The sequence below is a fragment of the Physeter macrocephalus genome, chromosome 3, assembly GCF_002837175.3.
Source record: "Physeter macrocephalus isolate SW-GA chromosome 3, ASM283717v5, whole genome shotgun sequence".
Classification (NCBI taxonomy): Eukaryota; Metazoa; Chordata; class Mammalia; order Artiodactyla; family Physeteridae; genus Physeter; species Physeter macrocephalus.
Genome location: NC_041216.1, coordinates 1102358 through 1120105, shown reverse-complemented (window position 1 = coordinate 1120105; position 17748 = coordinate 1102358). Strand labels below are relative to the sequence as shown.

The 17748-nt window shown below is 56.2% G+C and overlaps 1 protein-coding gene across 8 annotated transcripts in view; it reads left to right on the top strand.

Annotated features, from left to right (window-relative positions):
* The window catches only part of SZT2 (SZT2 subunit of KICSTOR complex), a 52889-nt gene that overhangs the window by 17155 nt on the left and 17986 nt on the right, over positions 1–17748 (top strand). For 6 of the 8 annotated variants that reach the window (XR_008616564.1, XR_008616566.1, XR_008616565.1 and 3 more), the window contains 35 exons: positions 2540–2750; positions 2976–3146; positions 3569–3803; positions 3993–4122; positions 4867–5009; positions 5262–5414; positions 5561–5675; positions 5896–6113; positions 6213–6428; positions 6818–6896; positions 7146–7240; positions 7512–7680; positions 7881–7995; positions 8108–8221; positions 8422–8592; positions 8757–8851; positions 9095–9218; positions 9325–9489; positions 9581–9785; positions 10090–10205; positions 10316–10562; positions 11433–11574; positions 11719–11811; positions 11948–12026; positions 12129–12422; positions 12584–12725; positions 12906–13001; positions 13090–13153; positions 13386–13571; positions 13920–14087; positions 14176–14263; positions 14342–14434; positions 14611–14812; positions 15634–15733; positions 16468–16597. Coding sequence is in view for 5 of the 8 variants with exons in the window: in XM_028485250.2 (XP_028341051.1) it covers positions 2540–2750; positions 2976–3146; positions 3569–3803; positions 3993–4122; positions 4867–5009; positions 5262–5414; positions 5561–5675; positions 5896–6113; positions 6213–6428; positions 6818–6896; positions 7146–7240; positions 7512–7680; positions 7881–7995; positions 8108–8221; positions 8422–8592; positions 8757–8851; positions 9095–9218; positions 9325–9489; positions 9581–9785; positions 10090–10205; positions 10316–10562; positions 11433–11574; positions 11719–11811; positions 11948–12026; positions 12129–12422; positions 12584–12725; positions 12906–13001; positions 13090–13153; positions 13386–13571; positions 13920–14087; positions 14176–14263; positions 14342–14434; positions 14611–14812; positions 15634–15733; positions 16468–16597 (5164 nt within the window). In the remaining 3 variants the exon portion in view is untranslated. The remainder of the gene's footprint in view (positions 1–2539; positions 2751–2975; positions 3147–3568; positions 3804–3992; positions 4123–4866; positions 5010–5261; positions 5415–5560; positions 5676–5895; positions 6114–6212; positions 6429–6817; positions 6897–7145; positions 7241–7511; positions 7681–7880; positions 7996–8107; positions 8222–8421; positions 8593–8756; positions 8852–9094; positions 9219–9324; positions 9490–9580; positions 9786–10089; positions 10206–10315; positions 10563–11432; positions 11575–11718; positions 11812–11947; positions 12027–12128; positions 12423–12583; positions 12726–12905; positions 13002–13089; positions 13154–13385; positions 13572–13919; positions 14088–14175; positions 14264–14341; positions 14435–14610; positions 14813–15633; positions 15734–16467; positions 16598–17748) is intronic. The other 2 variants (XM_007117457.4, XM_028485264.2) reach the window with 2 other exon arrangements.

Here is a 17748-nt window from a genome sequence, read left to right as displayed (position 1 = left end):
AAAAAAAAAAAAAAAAAGAAAAGAAAAGTGCCCTTTGGGTTTGGTGATTAGGAGGTGGTTATGGGGATTTTTTTCCAGGCCATTTCAGTGAAGAGGCGGCGAGGGAAATGATTGCAGTGGATTGAAGAGTGGATAGAGGAGAAGGAAGTAGAGAAAAGTGTTGACATGCAGAATTTGGTTGTTCAGATCAAGTGGGGAGCGAGAGAGAGAATGGCAGCCAGAGGGGAGTACAGGGTGGAAGGAGAGGGGTGTTCTGCTTTGTTTTGTTTTTTAAGCTAGAGACTTCAGCATGTTTCCAAGGAGCTATGGTGAAGCTGAGTTTGAAAATAAGGGAAAGGAAAGGAAGCCGGATGGAGTAAAGTCCCTAAATTGACAGGAGGGCATTGGCTCAAGAAACAGATGGAGGGACTGACTCTTTAGGAGCAGGAGAGTGTCACTTCTTCTTTGAGACTGGATAGAAGTGAAGATGTAGTTAAATTCTACCAAGGAGGCCTCAGATTTCTCTCCAAAGTAGAAGGTGAGGATGTGTACTGGAGGGAGGGAGGGTGGGAGGCAGAGCCGGGAAGGAAGAGCGGCACTGAGGACGGCCCTGAAGGCCCGGTTGGGTGTCATATGTTTTGATATGGTGCTAACCTACACAACTATGCAGTTTTTTTTTTTCCATTTGGGATTCATTGGGATCTCATTTGGGATTCATTGGGATCTCATTTGGGATTCTTTGGGATCTGGGTATAGAACTTGTGATCCTAGTTGGGGTTTTCAGGTGGAAGCAGAGAAAAGGTGAAGACAGCCAGGGAGTTGAGAATGATGCATAAGAAGTTGCTTGACCATGGGGTCCAGGCTGGGTTGAGAAAGGAGGGCCAGGAGGATGTGGGTAGATTTGAAAAGAGTAGAGGTTCAAGGCCTGGGAGCCTTAACGAAGTCAAAGAGCAGCAGGAGGAGGATGGAAGGAACCTAAAAATGGGACAAAGTTGTGTGTAATCAGTCGGATGTGGCCATTGAATTTGCAAAGAAGAAGTAGTTCCAGGTGAAGCCCAGAGCCAGTGTGTAGTCAGCGGGCAGGTGAGTGGAATAAGGTTCCTGGTGATAAGGGTTAAGGAGCATAGAGGCCAGGGAATTGAATGAACCATCTAGAGTACATCTGCAAAGGGCCAACTAGTAAATATTTTTTTTAAAATATAAATTTATTTATTTATTTATTTTTGGCTGCGTTGGGTCTTTGTTGCTGCACGCGGGCTTTCTCTAGTTGCGGCGAGCAGGGGCTACTCTTTGTTGCGGTGCACGGACTTTGCATTGTGGTGGCTTCTCTTGTTGCGGAGCATGGACTCTAGGCATGTGGGCTTCAGTAGTTGTGGCACGCGGGCTCAGTAGTTGTGGCTCGCGGGCTCTAGAGTGCAGGCTCAGTAGTTGTGGCGCAGGGTTTAGTTTCTCCACGGCATGTGGGATCTTCCCAGACCAGGGATCGAACCCATGTCCCTTGCATTGGCAGGCAGATTCTCAACCACTGCGCCACCAGGGAAGTCCCCCAACTAGTAAACATTTTAAGCTTTGTGGGCCATGTGGTTGTCACAAATACTCAGCTGTGCTCTTATAGCCTGAAAGGAGGCACAGGCGGTAAGAAAATGAATGGGCATGGCTGTGTTCCAATAAAAACTTTATTTATTTATTTATTTTACTTATTTTATTTATTTATCTTTTTGGCTGCGTTGGGTCTTTGCTGCTGCATGCGGGGCTTTCTCTAGTTGTGGCAAGCAGGGGCTACTCTTCGTTGCGGTGCGCGGGCTTCTCATTGAGGTGACTTCTCTTGTTGCAGAGGATGGGCTCTAGGCGTGCGGGCTTCCATAGTTGTGGCATGCAGGCTAAGCAATTGTGGCTTGCGGGCTCTGGAGCGCAGGCTCAGTAGTTGTGGCACACGGGCTTAGCTGCTCTGCGGCGTGTGGGATCTTCCCGGACCAGGGCTCGAACCCGTGTCCCCTGCATTGGCAGGCGGATTCTTAACCACTGCGCCACCAGGGAAGTCCCAATAAAACTTTATTTACAAAAATAGATGATAGGCTAGATTTGACCACAGGTTATATGTTGTTTGCCAACCTCCAATCTTTAGGCTTGGTGCTCAAAATATGGTCCACAGTCCAGCAGCCTTGGCATCACCAGGGAGCTTGTTAGAAATGCAAAATCTCAGGCCCCACCCCAGACCTGCTGCATTTTAACAAAATCCCCAGGTGTTTTGTGTGCACCCTAAAGTTTGAGAAGCACTTTGTTAGACACTGTAGTCTTGAGATGATGACAGGAATCCAATGAACCAGTGGCCAAAATCTTTAGTGAATGGGGGCCGGCTGGTATTTGATGTGGAGCAAGAGGGGAGTGGCTAGATGGCATGGGCTTCAGACAGAAGGGCTCAGGGAAGGAAAGCTGCAGAGCAGTGGTCTTTCTTGGGAGAACAGTAGCCCATTTCCCACCGTGTGGGTCAGGGATGGGAGCAGCCACCCAGCCTGGTGCCTCTTTTGGAGCTAGGTCTCTAATTGCTCACTTTCTTCAGGTAGGAGGAGTTTATTCTTATGACTGTAGTTTTGGCCATGTGCCCAACGTGGAATTGATGAAGTTCATCGCGATGGCAACATTTGGCTCCTACCTGTCCACTTGTCCTGAGCCCGAGCCAGGCAACCTGGGTCTGACTGTCTACCACCGGGCGTTTCTCCTCTACTCCTTCCTGCGCAGTGGGGAAGCCCTGAACCCTGAATATTACTGCGGTGAGTGGCAGACTGGGGCAGGTGTGGGAACAGGGGAATATAATGTGGACCTAGAGATGATGCAGGAATCCATCTAGGGCTTGCGTTCCCGGGGCACTAGCAGTATAACTGGGGCTGATGGCTTTGGCACTATTCTCTCGTGACTCAGTGTAGCCTCTGCTCCTGTGCCTCTGTCAGCTAACAGATAAAACACTTTCCCCTTCCCCATCCTCACTGGTCTTCTAGGCTCTCAGCACCGCCTGTTTAATGAGCACCTGGTCTCCGCAAGCAGTAACCCTGCCTTGGCCCTGCGCCGGAAGAAGCACACTGAGAAGGAGGTGCCGGCTGACTTGGTCAGCACCGTGTCTGTGCGGCTTCGAGAGGGCTACAGTGTCCGAGAGGTCACACTGGCCAAAGGTAAGGGTTTAGGCCCTGCTGTATCCCACAAGTCTGAACAAAGCAGAAGACACACATGTACCGTGCATGAGAGGGTGTCTCAGTGACAGATTCTGCCTGTCATTTGAGACAAGTGGGTTCTGAGTTGCCTTCAGGGCTTAGTTCTCATAGCATTTAGCTTCCCAATTCCATCTCCTTTTGCCCCAGGTGAGTCAGCTGAGGATGGTGTGGTGTCCTGAACTTAGCTTTGTTTTCAGATTACTCCTACAAACTTCAGTTTGTGTCAGTTGGCAGGCTCTGGGCCTGCATTCTGTGGAACCACGCTTGGAACCTTTGGCCAGGCTAGAGTTCCATGTGGTAGGTGGGGTTTTGGATAGAACTCAGTACAAGGCCTGGAGTCCCATGCCCTCCTGCCCTAACCAGCTCTCCTGCTTCCCCTGAAGGAGGGTCCCAGCTGGAGGTGAAGCTGGTGTTGCTGTGGAAACACAACATGCGCATCGAGTACGTGGCTGTGGCACCCTGGCCCCTGGAGCCTGAGGGCCCTCGAGGCACCCGGGTGGAAGTGACAATGGAAGGTGGCTATGACATCCTGCATGATGTGTCCTGTGCACTAAGGCAACCCATTCGCTCACTGTATCGGACCCACGTTATCCGGCGGTTCTGGAACACGCTGCAGAGGTGAGTGAGGTCACAGCTCAGTGAGGGGTGTCCCATTTGTTGTGTGGAGGGACAGATGTGTGAAACTGGGGGCTAGAGAGGGTCACCCCGAGCACTAGGCTTGTGTCCAGGGCTCCCTGTGCCCCTGGGGCTCCCCTCCTCTGACTCACCAGAGTCCGGTGAGGCTCAGGGTTGGCACTTGTTCTGCAGCATTAATCAGACGGACCAGATGCTAGCCCACCTTCAGTCCTTCTCCTCAGTCCCGGAACATTTCACGCTTCCCGACAGCACCAAGAGCGGAGTGCCTCTCTTCTACATCCCGCCCGGCTCCACCACCCCGGTGAGGGGCCCCAACGCTCACTCTCCCCATCTTGTGCCCACCCAGACTTGGATTGGCACTGCATCTAGATCTCAGAACCACGTTCGTTTTCCTCTCCTCTCAAATCTGAGGCCCCCAAACCAGGACCTGAGCTTTAGCCTTGAGAACTTCCTCCCTCCTTCCACTCCCCCGGGGGAAGGAAGGGTCTATAGAGAGAGGCTGTCCTCAGCAGACCACGGGTGTCAGAGGTAAAGACTTGCAGAATGTCTAGGTGGTTGTCTCCCAGCCGACTGGGCGCCCCCTTGCCCGTCTCCATGTGGCATACTCTGGCCTCCCCCAGCACCTTCAGCCAGCCACCGTGAACTGTGCACTTCCTGAAGACCATGGCTCCCTTTGTCCTGGGCTTTCTCCACACTCAGCCCCAGCTGTCAGCCTATCACTGACAAGCAAGGGGCTTATGCTAGCAAACAGTGGCCTCATCCTGGGGTCCTGCCATCACTCAGTGGCTTTCCTCCAAAGTCAGTGATGGAAGTTCCATCCTTTGCCTGGATTCAGCTTTAAAGGGCTACACAGCCTGTCCCTGGGCTCGTTCATCCTAATCCAGCCTTCGTATTGGAGGCCATTTTTGCCTCTGTCCCAGGCTGGGCCATGGGTTCCTTTAGCCTTACACCAGTGCCACCTCTGACCTCCTGCGCCCCACGGCTCTGTTTGCTGCGTGGAGGTTATTCATGAATGCTCCTATAGGGCTGTACTTCCTGTCCCCAGGTGCTCTCCCTTCAGCACAGTGGTTCCGACTCCTCCCACGCCCAGTTCGCTGCCTACTGGAAGCCAGTGCTGTCCATGGATGCTAACTCATGGCAGCGTTGGCTGCACATGCATCGCCTAGTGCTAATCCTGGAACATGACACGTGGGTATCCGCCATAGTTGGGCCATCGTTGGGGTGGAGGGGCTGGGGTGAGGGGACAGGGAGTGATGGAGAAGGGAAACAGCAGATGAGCCCATACCGACCTTGGCCAAGAAAACTCTGAGCCGTCCTAGCCCTCCTGCTCATGAGCCTTCAGATCCTCAGACAGGGCCTAGCAGAGAGAGGTAGCAGTCTGTTCTTCTGCCCCATGACTGGGGCTGGGAGGGCTGCCCTCTCTCCACACCCTCTTCCCAGGCCAATCCCCAAGCACCTGCACACCCCGGGCAGCAATGGCCGCTACAGCACCGTCCAGTGCAGGATCTCACACTCCTCGCTGACCTCCCTGCTCCGTGACTGGAGCAGCTTCGTGCTAGTCGAGGGCTATTCCTATGTGAAGCTGCTCTCCAGGTGGGCAAAGTGATGTCCCCTCACTCCTCTCCCTCCTCCTCTTCCCACGTCTCCTCCTCTCACCCCAAACCCTCTCCCTCCTACCTCCTAAACCCATCTTCTCCCAGCCAAGGGCTGCTCACGGACTCCCTCCCGTTTCTCCCCAGTGCCCCAGACCAGCCTCCCTCCTCCTTCTACATGGTCCGCATCATTTCCAAGGCCCCGTGCATGGTGCTCCGCCTGGGTTTCCCCATCGGCACGCCAGCACAGGCTCGGCACAAGGTGAGCTGGGCCCCGACTCACTCCCAGACCAAGGAGCCCTGGAATGTTGACTAGCTCTTTCTCCCCAGACTCCCCAGGGCCAGGGCCAGGGCCAGTAGAGGGAGGAGCCCCCAGACCAAGTAAGGCTTGGGGTACAAGGCTTTCTCACCTTGTCTGTGGGCCCCTTTTCCACATCTGTAGGAGATGGGAGTAGGAGGGTCTGATCACATTTTTCCCTCAGATCGTGTCGGACTTGCGGGAAGAAATCCTGCGCCTACGTTTCCCCCACCGGGTGCAAAGCAAAGAGCCAACACCCAAGGTGAAACGAAAAGGGCTGGGGGGCGCCGGTGGGGGCAACTCTCCCTCCAAGTCCCCCCCCCTGCTGGGGCCACAGCAGGCCCTGTCTGATCGGCCCTGCCTTGTGGTCCTGCATAAGCCACTGGACAAGCTGCTCATCAGGTTGGTAAAGAGAGTGGGGACAGGGCCAGGAGCACATGGGGGGCTGCGGCTAAGCTGGGTATGAGTAGAGATCAACTGGGAATTGCCCCTGTTGCTCAGGTATGAGAAGCTACCGCTGGACTACCGGGCACCCTTCTTGCTGACACTGGAGCCACCAGGGCCGCTGCCCTTGGTGTCGGGCCGCTCAGCCTCTTCTAGCCTAGCATCGCTATCCCGCTACCTCTACCATCAGCGCTGGCTCTGGAGCATCCCATCAGGACTGGCCCCCGCACTGCCGCTCAGCGCCATCGCCCAGCTCCTCTCCATCCTCACTGAGTACGTCACCAAGCCTGCTGGGCAACTTGGGGCAGAGTCTAGTGTAGACTCTGGGTTTGGAAGCTGGCAGAAAGCCTAAGCCAGGTACTGCCCCCTCTCAGCCCCAGTTTCTGCTGTGGCCGCTGCTATGCAGATGATCCAGCACAGAGCAGTGTGGGCTGCTGCCCTCCCCACCACGACTCCCCAGACTCAGTTTATTTTGGCCTCTGGCCCTAACTGGACCTGCCACCCCTGAGGGACCAGTCGTTTGGGCAGGGCCACCAGCAGACAAGTCTGCCTGGATGGCTGCTGGAAAGTGGGTATGTAAGTGGCGTGGGAAGCAGGGGCTGTACACTGAGTGTCTCTCCCCATCTCATCCTGTCCCCACCCCCACTCTTGTGGGGCTTCAGAGTCCGGCTCTCGGAAGGGTTCCACTTTGCCTGCAGCGGGGAAGGAATCATCAACATGGTCCTGGAGCTTCCAATTCAGGTATGTGCTGTCCCTCACGACCCCTCCCACCAAGGTCCATCATCATCATCCCAGGGATACTCGCCTCTGAGCTGGGTTGGGACCGCTGGAAACGCTGCCTCACAGGGACCCTGTGGCCAGAGGACCCAAGGCCTGAGGCCAGTCCCAGGACAGTGTGGCAAGAGGACTAAAGTGCTGAGGGTCAGAGCTGGGCCAGGCCAGATCTCTGCCTGGGCTGGGGCAGGGCCAAGCTCTCCCATCCTGTCCCAGAATGAGCCCCCGGGGCAGGCTGCAGTCGAAGAGAGGCACACATGCGTCGTCCAGTACATCCTCTTCCCCCCGCACTCTACCTCCACCAAGGACAGGTGAGGCCCAGCCCCTCTCTGAGCCGCCTTGCTCCACATTCCCCCTTCTTCCTACTGTCCCCTAAAGTTCTGTCTCCCAGTGCTGAGAGTTGGGGCGGGGGATACTGTCTCCAGATTCTTTACTGGGCAGACGCAGGTCTGGAGAGACCACGTGTGAACTGTGGCTGTCCCGTGTGCCCTGGCCTTCCCGCCCTCCGTGGACCAACTCCCAACCAGGTGGTAGTAGGTTGGACTCTCCTTTCTTCTAGGCTCAGAGCCCTTCTTCCTTTAGCTTCTCAACAGATGATGACAATGATGTGGAGGTGGAGGCCCTGGAGGGAGACTCGGAGCTCAACTTGGTCACCGAGGTGTGGGTGGAGCCGCAGTATGGACGAGTGGGACCTGGCCCTGAGAGCTGGAGGCACCTCCAGGACTTGGCATACTCTGAGATCCCTCGAGCTGTGAGTGGCCTCAGGAGTACCCCACCACTTACCAGGTTGGGTGCATCCCCTTGGGAGCAGCACAGCTTGGCAGCTTCCTGATCCCCCTGAGTCTCTGTGTTCTGAATGTCCGTGACTGTGAGGGCTTCCTTGAGAGCTGGAGGCTGGGGTCCTCTTGGCCAGGAGGGGCTGATCCCTGCCCTCTGCTCTTCCTCCTCTAGCTCCACCCTCGGGATGCTGCCTGCATAGGCTCCATGTTGAGCTTTGAGTACCTGATACAGCTGTGCCAGAGCAAGGAGTGGAGTCCCCTGCCCCCGGAGCCTAGGGTCTCTGACGGTCAGTGGGGAGGGGCCCCTGGGGAGGAGCAGGGGAGCGGGTGGGGAGAAGGCAGCCACAGACAGGGACTGTGGGCCTCACTGCGCTCTTGTCTTCCTTCCCTCCCTCCCAGGATTGGACCACGGAGGAGACGCCTGTGTCCACGAGATCCCTTTCCGTTTTGACCTAATGGGACTGTTGCCGCAGTGCCAGCAGATCCAGATGTTCTTCCTTCTGCTTTCCAGAGGTGGGTGAACCTTGTACCTAGAGGGCCAGCCAGCCAGGGAGTGTTAGAACACAGAGGGCAGATGAGTCTGTGAATGAGTGGAAGAGTGAGGGGGCAGGAGGGGGCTGGGAGGCTGCAGGAGGGGCCGGGCTGTTGGGGCTGAGCCGGGGGCACCGGGCAGCAGTAGGCCCTTGGTGCTGAGCAGAGTGTGTGTCGGGCAGAGCCAGAGGGCGTCCCTCTCGCCGAGGGGCCCTGTCCCGCCAACGACATGGTGCTGTGCCTGCTGCACAGCTGCCTGGGGCAGGAGCTGAGTGACCGGGAGATCCCGCTCCCCGCCGCCGACCAGGCCGCCTTCCCGCGTGAGGTGCTGCGGAGGAGCTGCCACAGTCCACGTGAGCCCCCGCCTCATTCCCGGCACCGGACTTCGGCCCAGCCGCTTTCCCCCACCCCACAGGGTGGCTTCTGTCTGGGTCTTGGCCTCCCCTTCCCTTCACCTCAGAGCCCTGCCTCTCTTGCTGGCCCTGCTCTCTCCCACCCCCCTCTACCCCCGTTGTAGGTCCAGAGGGGCCACCGGTGGGGGACTGCGGGATCCTGAAGGATCAAGCAGGCGGCAGCGCCCAGGCCAGCGGAGACTCAGTTCTTCCCACCCGGGTCAGCACCGGTGCATCCCCTTGAGCCCTTTGTCATAGTGACCTCCTGCCGTCCCCACATATTCACATCCCAGCTTTCCATCACTGGGGATAGTAAGTGCCCCCCTCCACTGACAGGATGCCATCATTCCCCTGGGTCCCCGATCTTGCAAGCTATCCCTGAGGATGGACTCTCGGGTGGAGGAAGAGAGTGGGCATTGGATGGTCCCTTATAGATGGCTCTAAGTTTGTTTCTCTCTTACAGAGTCCAGGCCCTTCTGAAACTCTCGGGCCTGTCAACTCTGCCCAGCCCCCTCAGTGGCGCTGCTATGCAAGGCTTGTGACCCCCCAGCATGTGTTTCTGACTTTCCTCCCTGCGACCTTCTCAGGTACCAACCGCTGACCTCTCTCACTAACCCCCTCAGATACAAGCCCTGGAGCTCCCTCACCAGCCTAGCAGGCAGCTCTGAGTTATGTCTTGCTTTTCCTCTTCAGATGTCCAGCGTCTGGCTGCCTATGGCCTGGAGGGACCCTCTCAAGAGGAGACAAAGTCTAAGTTCGAGGACTGGAGTGGGGCTCCCAGCCTGAAAGATCTAGGAGGAACTGGGGTCAGGGCAACAAAGTCCCAGGTCCCCATCCTCAGTGTCACCCCAGCCAGCGGTAAGGCTGCTGACTCTTAAGTCAGTTAAGCAGCAGCGGGAATGGGAACAGATAAGAGGGTTCAAAGCCATGTGCCACCTCTTGCCCACAGACAGTGCCCAGAATCCAGGAGAGCTGAGCCCACCCTTCCATCGGGACTTACCAGCTTACACTGGGCGCCAGGCTTCACAGACAGAGGGTGCAGATGGGCCCCGGACCCGGTGTCCTGTCTACATCTATAGCTGTTCCCTGGACGCGCTGAGGGAGCAGATGGTGGGTGCGCAGCCCCCTCAGGCGCCCCGAGACCTCGTCTTCCGGTGAGTGCCCTCAGTGTTGACCTAGGTCCTCTCCCAACCTCCAGCCAGCCGTGGCCCCCAGCTGTGGCTCAGATACACACTCAGGGGTACAGACAGACAGGTTGATGGTCAGTGGCAGGAACTCAGGTTCTGAGCCATGTCCTGCCCGTTTCGTGCTGGACTTCCTCAGCACATCAGTTGAGCTTGCTGGGCCGTGGATACCTTTGACAGGGACCTAGGGATGATCCACTGGAAGGTTGGGGATGGTGAATCTGAGGTGTCACCAGGGGAGCTGGCCAAGCCGTCTCTTTCCTCCTGTTTCTAGGACTCAGCTCCTTGACCAGCCTTCCCTCTCCTCAGCCTGGATGGAGCCCAGGCACAAGGAGGCAGCTACCCACTGTGCCTTGCTGCAGGAGCATGCACAGCGATGTTACGTCCGTGGTGAGTGTGATGCCGTGGCAAGGAGGAGCCCACTTTGCAGGATTACAGGCATGGGGACTGGAGAGGCCCTTGCAGAGCTTGACCCTCGTGGCCCCTTCCACTTCCACCAGGGCTGTTCCGGAGCTTGCAGCAAGCACAGAGCGTGACCTCGCAGGACATGCTGATAGCAGTGGATGCCTGTGAGGAGCTACTACAGGAAGTAGACATCACCCCTTTTCTGCTCGCACTGTGTGGCCACACTCGGGGTTTGCCTCATGCACCCCCAAGCCCTGGTCCTCTCAGCCCTGGGCCCTTCAGCAGCAGTGTGGAGGAGGGCCCCGAGCCTCGGGAACGAGCTGTCTTGGCTTCTGAGTCCAGGTTGGGATGGTCCTTGAATGACGTATAAGGGGGCACACAGACAAAGCCCCTTTGAGCAGGGGCCTTCTGACCTGGGGGAGTGGCTGTGCATGGTAGTCCCCAGCCATGCTTTGTCCTGGCTTCCTATCCCTCCTGCCCAGGCTTCTTTCTCCCATTTGGCACCCACGGCGGTCTTCCTCTCCTACTCTCCTTGTTCTCCTCGCTCTCCTGTTCTGGGGTGGAGTGTTGAGCTAGATTAGGGGTGGGGAGTTGTCAGTGGCCATCAGTGAAAGTAGAAGTTTGTTCTGAGGTCATTCACATAATAGTAATAATCCCCCAAACTGTGAGTTTCATAGAGGCAAAAACTGTTGAAGGGAGGGAGAGAGGCATGCAGACAGATGGCTACGTGTCTGGTGTCTGCAGTGGATCAGCACTGGGGAAACAGAAGGAGCGGAAGGATGAGTACACTGGTGATGCCCAGATCGCAAGTCCAGCCCAGTTCTCTCTCCAGAGGCCTAGATCCCACACCTTTCATGCCTCCTCAATGAGTGCACTTTCTTCCCACCAACCCTCGCTTCTCCGCCTGTGTCCCTCCTCCACGGTGAAAGATCTCTCCCTCCACCCACTGGTCCAAGTCAGAAAACTGGGATTCAGCCTTACTCATTCCTCTGTTTCACAGAAATGTCCAGCCACTAAGAAATGTGGAGGTTAGAGCCAAGACGGGTGGGTTGGTTCTCCTGGTCTCTTCCCGCCCATGTCGTGTGCTAATAAGCACCCTTCCTAGAGGCAAAGACAGACAGGTGTGTGCTGCTCCCACTCGGGAAGCAGGCTCATTTAGGCCTTGATGGTTCCTAACACTTCGCTGTCCCCCACCCCACCCTGACCACTCAGCATAGAGACCGAGGACCTAAGCGAGCCTGAGTTTCAGAGCACCCGTGTCCCTGGCCATCCAGACCCTGGCCTGGAGATATCTCTGACAGAAGTCTGCCAGCTCAGAGGAGAGGCACATGATGCCCTTCATAGCCTCATCCAGGTGAGGGTAGAGAGGGCAGAGTCCTGCCTGCACAGGGGGGCAGTGGTCCCTCCTGGGTTGGGGGTGTATAGGTGTTTGTTCTAGGGTGGGAGCGGTGTCCTGCCGAGCAGTGACTGACATCGTAGCCTCCTAACCCCCAAACAGGAGAAGTTCCTGGAGATAAGCGGTCTCTACTTCCACACAGTGCCCTCCAATCCCCACTACTTCTTCTATTGCCCTCCATCCAGCAGACGTGAGGTGAGTGGCCTTCTCCCTTACCTCCCTCCTACCCTCAACCTGTAGCCCCAGAGGCCCCGCTTGACCCACCCGGATCCTCTTAACTCTCGGTTCCCTGAGGCCCTGCCTTGGATCATACTGTCTTTCTTTTGCCCAGGATGAGGGCCCCCGGGACGCAGGAGACAGAAAAGTCAGTGACTTGGAGTTTTCAGAGGCTGAGCTTATGGGAGAAGAAGGTATATAGGCAAGCGGGTAGAGGTGGAAAGGCTGCTTCAAGCCAGGATTCGGGGGCCTTTGCTGCCAACCTATCCTGTTGACCACATGACGTGTATCTCTAGGAGACACATCTGCCTGCTGTGTGGTCACCGAGAGTGACCCAGAGCTGGAGGTGGAATACCTCGAGAGCCGTGAACCAGACCTGGGGCCTGCTGGGCTGGACTCCGCCTCGTTGTCAGATGCAGATACCGTGAACCCCGATGAAGACTCCTTCAGCATCCTGGGGGGCGACTCACCCACGGGGCCCGAGAGCCTGGCACATGACCTGCCACCACTCTTCCTGCACCTCACATGCTCCGTGCGGCTACGTGGCCAGCACAGCTCAGTACCCGTGTGCAGCCTGCCAACCTGCCTGGGTGAGTTTGGGGTGCCTAGGGGAGGGCCACTGGTCCGATACAGCCTGTCTGCCTGCCTGGGGGTCGGGGAGAGCCTACGGGTGTAACTCTTTAGCCCTGGAGACTTGGAAGCTGTGTTCATCCCAGAGCTGCAGTAACCCCTGACTTCCCCCCTCTCCCAGGCCAGGTGCTTTCTAGTCTGGAAGGCCCCCCCATTGGAGGCCGAGTTCCTCTGCGGGACCTCAGTGTCACTCTGGACGTCTTTGTGCTGACCTTGCCCCTGGAAGTGGAGCTCCCCCCGACCTCAGACCCTCAGCACCACCGGTGGGGCAGCAAGTTTGGTGGGGGGGGATCTGGGGTCTTGTTGGAGTAGGGGGACCATTGAGGAATCTCTGGGCACCTGGGGACTAAGGGTACCTTAAGGATTCCAAGAAAGGAATGCTGAGGAGGCCCTAGGAGGATAATAGCTGCTGACCTTTGACCTTTGCTCCTACCCTGTTTCAGGTCAACATCTGAGAGCAGTACGTCCTTCCCACGATCCCCAGGGCAACCATCCGATGATGGCCTGGGGCCCCCACTGCCACCTCCAGGAGAAGACAGGTACTTCCTTATGTTCCCTCTCTGAGTTCCTTGTTCCCTGTTGGTTTTGTTTTCTGGAAACCAATATCTAAACCTTTCTTCCAATTAGGCACCCAGGACTGTCTAATTTGGCCACACCCCACAGACTGGCTATTGAGACCACCATGAGTGAGGTGAGGGCCTTCCCTCCCCCAACCTAAGTGACAGCCCCTCAACACTGTAACTGACACCCTTTCCATCAGATGGTGAGGTAAGGCACCCTGTTTATGCTGGGGTCCAAGTGAGGCCTCTCTCAGTCTGTAAGGTGGAGTATCCTCCAGTATCTTCTAATCTAAGAGTGCAGTGATGTCCCAGTCAGCATGGGAGGTGCCCTTCACCACTTCCTGGATTGCTCTCCGCCTGTAGATCCGCTGGTTGCTGGAGGATGAGATGGTGGGGGCACTCCGAAGAGGGAGCCTCCCCCAGAGCCCTGCCCTTCACCGTGCAGCTGCCCACATCCATAGCTCCCTTGGACGCTCCACCTGCCTTCGCCAAACTCTGCCACTGAGCTTTGTGTTCGGGCCAGAGCGTTCCCTCACACAATTCAAGGAGGTATGCTGCCCTCAGAATGTTCCCTGGTCACCTGGGGGCCCGTCCGTCCCTGGACTCCACATACAGAACTGGAAGGCCCTCCCTTGGTTTGAGTTCACCTCCTCACCCTATTGTCTGACCTTTACCCCATGCCTGCCAGCCCAGCTCAGTGGGAAGAGATCCAGCCCAACCTTGCCACTGGGCCTGTTGAACCTTAGGCAAGTCACTGAGCCTTTTCGTAACTCAGCATTAGGGACGCTAGCGTCTGCTTCACCAGGTAGTTGTGAGGGTCTGATGAGGAAGTGTGGGGTGCCATGAACAGGGAGGGCTGCTCCTGCCTAATCTGTGCCCTTGGCTCCTGCTCCCCAGGAGTTCCGCCGCCTCCACCTCCCTGGGCATGTTCTTCTTGAGGACGCTGACAGTGGCTTCTTCTTTGTGGCAGTTGGCCAAGAGCCGGGTGGGTCCCGTGGGGAGCCCCCTTCGGCGGCCTGGGCTTGGCACAGCCAGGAGGACAGGGCGGAAGGCGTCGAAGGGGAGGTGAGTCTTTCCTGGGCTGACCTGGGAACGGAGCGGGTGGTGGTGGAAGCGTGGGGCCTGTACTCCATCCTGACCTCCTGCCTCTCAGGCCCTGACAGCCAGCCCCCAAGCCCCTGGCTCTCCAGAGGATTCTGAGGGCCCCCTGCTCATCAGTCTGCCCAGCCTGCCCCAGCAAGGTAAGAGAGGACTTGCACCTCCCTGGCCCTGCTTCCATGTTCAGAGGGCATCCTCGGCGGGATTGAGAGAGGCTCCAGGCATTTCCCTTCTCTTCCCAGGGAGCCAGCCTGGGCCCAGCCGGGGACTCAGCCTCATGTCCAGTCAGGGCAGTGTGGACTCAGACCACCTAGGTAAGCTGGGGTGGGGCACAGAAGACTAAGCTGATGGGAAGTGGACTCAGGGCTGCACAGTGAAAGGTGTGGGCAGGCCCATCAGAAGGGACTAACTGGAGGGGCCCACCGAGCTGATACACTTGGGGCTCAGTTGAGCCTAAGGCTGGGGTTGAACCTCAGCACGTTTGACACAGGTTACGACGGTGGCAGCAGTGGCTCAGACAGTGAGGGTCCCAGTGAGACCCCAGGTGAGAAGGCCCCCTTCACGCTGCGGACCCCACCCGGCCCAGCGCCTCCACAGCCTTCGCTTGCGGGCCTCCCTGGGCCCTGCCTGCCTGACTTCTGGCTCATCGTCCGGGTGCTGCAGGACCGTGTGGAAGTGTATGCACACGCGCGGTAAGGAGCAGCGGGGCCCTACACCCGACTCTGATGTTAGCTTCTTCTCCTTGGTCCCACGTCTCCCCTCTTCAGTGTCGTTAGAAGGCTAGGCTTGGGACTGAGGGTTTGGGTAGGGGTCTGACTTGTGTTCTAAGGTTGGGGGCTCCTGACCACTTCCCACAGATTGTAGCAAAGCACATCACTCTGCTTTCCTAATGGAGTTGAAAAGCTGATGAGGATTTTGGTTCCTAGCCGAGCATTAAGAGCATCTGTAGTTCACAGCAGCTTCAGGAGCTGTAGATATATAAAAATAAGGAATAATAGATAATATTTTAAAAGTACTTGCTATGCGGCAGGCACCGTTCTAAGTTTTTTACACGGATCAACTCATTTAATCTGTAACAGCCCTATGAGGTATTACTATCCTCGTGGTCTGAATGAAGAAACTCCAGCACAGATAAGTTAAACACTTGCCCAAGGTCTCAGTTAGTAAGCGGCAGCGCCAGGATCCATACCTAGGTATCTGGTTCAGTACTGCTCTAGTCACAGTGTTGAGAGGGGTGGGGGTGTTGAGAGAAGGGAGGACCCACCATTCTGAGGAAGAAGATCTGAGGGTAGAGAAGGTGAGCTGCATGATGGAAGCCTCAGTATGGCAGCTGGTGAGGCAAGCATGGAACCCAGGCTTCCAGGATTGCTATCAAGAATTCCATCTTTCCCAGTTCCCATCTTGTTTACTTCCCTTTGTCCCCTTTTCATGGTTCCTCTTGGAGCCAACTCCCATGACACCCTCCCCCCACTCCCTCCCCACTGCAATTCTGTGTCTGATCCATCCTTCCCAGGAGCCTGATTCGGGAGGATGGGGGGCCAGGCACCGAGTGTCGCCACCTGCAGCAGCTCCTGATGAGGCGAGTTGGGGAGATCTGCAGGGAGGTCAACCAGGTAAGAGGCGGCCAGGGGCAGGGCTTTCCAGGCATGGGGCACAGCCCAGATGAGGAAGGGGTTTCCAGGAACTTGACCTTCAGAGGCTGTTGATCCATCTTGGATGTTTTCTTTGACCCTTAGTTACTGGGAGGCTATTACTCCCCAGGCTCCCTACAAGCTGGGGAGCTCTCCCTAACCCACCCCCAGAGTGGGTTACTGTCTCGTCCCCTCCCAGTGACTGTGAGATGCTCCCTCTCATTGCACTGTGCTACCATTTGGGACATGATAGTGAACAAGACAGAGGGAAACCCTGACTCTCTGGAACTTATGTCAAGTGGAGGAGATACACCTGGAACAACTAAACCACACTGTTTCCACTACAAATGTGAAGGCTTCTACAGAGGAAAAGCAAAGAGTGGTGTGAGAGCGTATAACAGGGATCTGACTACCTGCAGTGTCAGGGAAAGCTGGGAAGAAGAGATTTTTTTTAAGCTGAGACCTGAAAGATGGTGAACAGATTCTGGCAAAGAGGAGGGACAGATGTTCCTAACTGGGCTTCAGTGCTCAGAGCCCGGGGCCCAGTGACTGTCAGACATCATCTCTGAGCTCCCAGTGGTTACAGATGCTCTTTTTGACTTCTTACCCCCAGTGATAATGGGCGTTCTCTCCAGCCTTTGATCACCCCTCACCACCCTCACCATTGTATGGGGGAATATTTCAGTTCCCTGAGACCTTGCTCCTCCTTCTCCCAGCGGCTGCTTCTTCAGGACCTTCATGACAGTCACGTGTGTAACTCTCTTCTGGTGGCTGAGAGTGAAGAAGATCTATGGCGCAGCGAGACCCCCTTCCACTCCCGTCAGCGGGTACCACTGCCCAGTGATGGTGAGTCCTGCCCAGTGATGGTGGGTCCCACCCAGGAGGCTCCCTCCCCAGGGGATGCAGCTGCCCTTGCCTTTATCGAAGACTGTTGAGAAGCTGCGGGTAGAGTCACCATTAACTGGCCTTCGGTGCCAGGTAATACAGGGAGGGCAAGGAGGAGAGGACAGAAAAGGATCACCAGGTTTGGCTGTTGCGAGTTCATCAGTGACTTTAGTGAAAATGCTTTCAATGGAGAGACGGGAGTAGAAACCAGAGGAAATGGAAACATGAAAGGATGTTAGGGAAGAGGAGCTGGGACTAATTAGTCTTTCAAGTAGCCTGGCAGTGAAGGAGGAGACAAAGTAGATACGGCAGAAACTAAAGGAAGGTGGGAGGCAAGGCAGGAATTTAAAATAAGGTAGAGACTTGAGCACCCTTATGTTCCACGGGAAAGAGCCAGCAGAGGGGGAAGAAATACACGAGAGAAGGTACACGGAAGAGGCCCCCGCTGTGACCTGTCTTCCTAAATGCACGCCTCTGCCTGGCCCTACCTTGTTTTCCAAAATGACCGTCTTTCCCCTGCAGGGTAATAGACGGGGCCGAAGAAGGGGGCAGGGGCATCGTGGACAAGTGGGCCAGCTCACAGGGGAGAAAAACAGGGGTGGAGCCTGAGGGCCAGTAGAAGGATTTGCCTTCTGATTGGCTGTCCCTCCAGACAGGCAGGCAGGCACAGAACCCTTCGGGGTTTCTGAGATTTCTGGTCGTGGTTAGGAAACGTGATAATCTACTTGAGATGGTAATTGAAGTCTCCGCAATTCTGCTTCCTTCTCTTACTCCTCATGACCTCTCACCCCAACTCACAAAGGAAAGCCGGATCATGCCTTTCCTTTGCCATTGTCTCTCTGTTATAAAAGTCAGATCACTCCTTATCTTTAACATTCTCAGCAAGTCTGTGGACGAACGTTCCTAACAGCTCCGGGAGAGTACATCTCTCAGCTCATCCTGGGATGTATTCCATATCAAAGCAGAATCCCCATAATTGATGGACTTCCCAGGGTTTTGAAGCATCTTCTGCAAATCGAGTATGAGCTGTGATAGCCAAGCACTTTTACTTCACAATGGCTCCCAGCAGCCCAGGATGTAAGATCAGTCAGAATCCAGACCCAGCCCTTCCT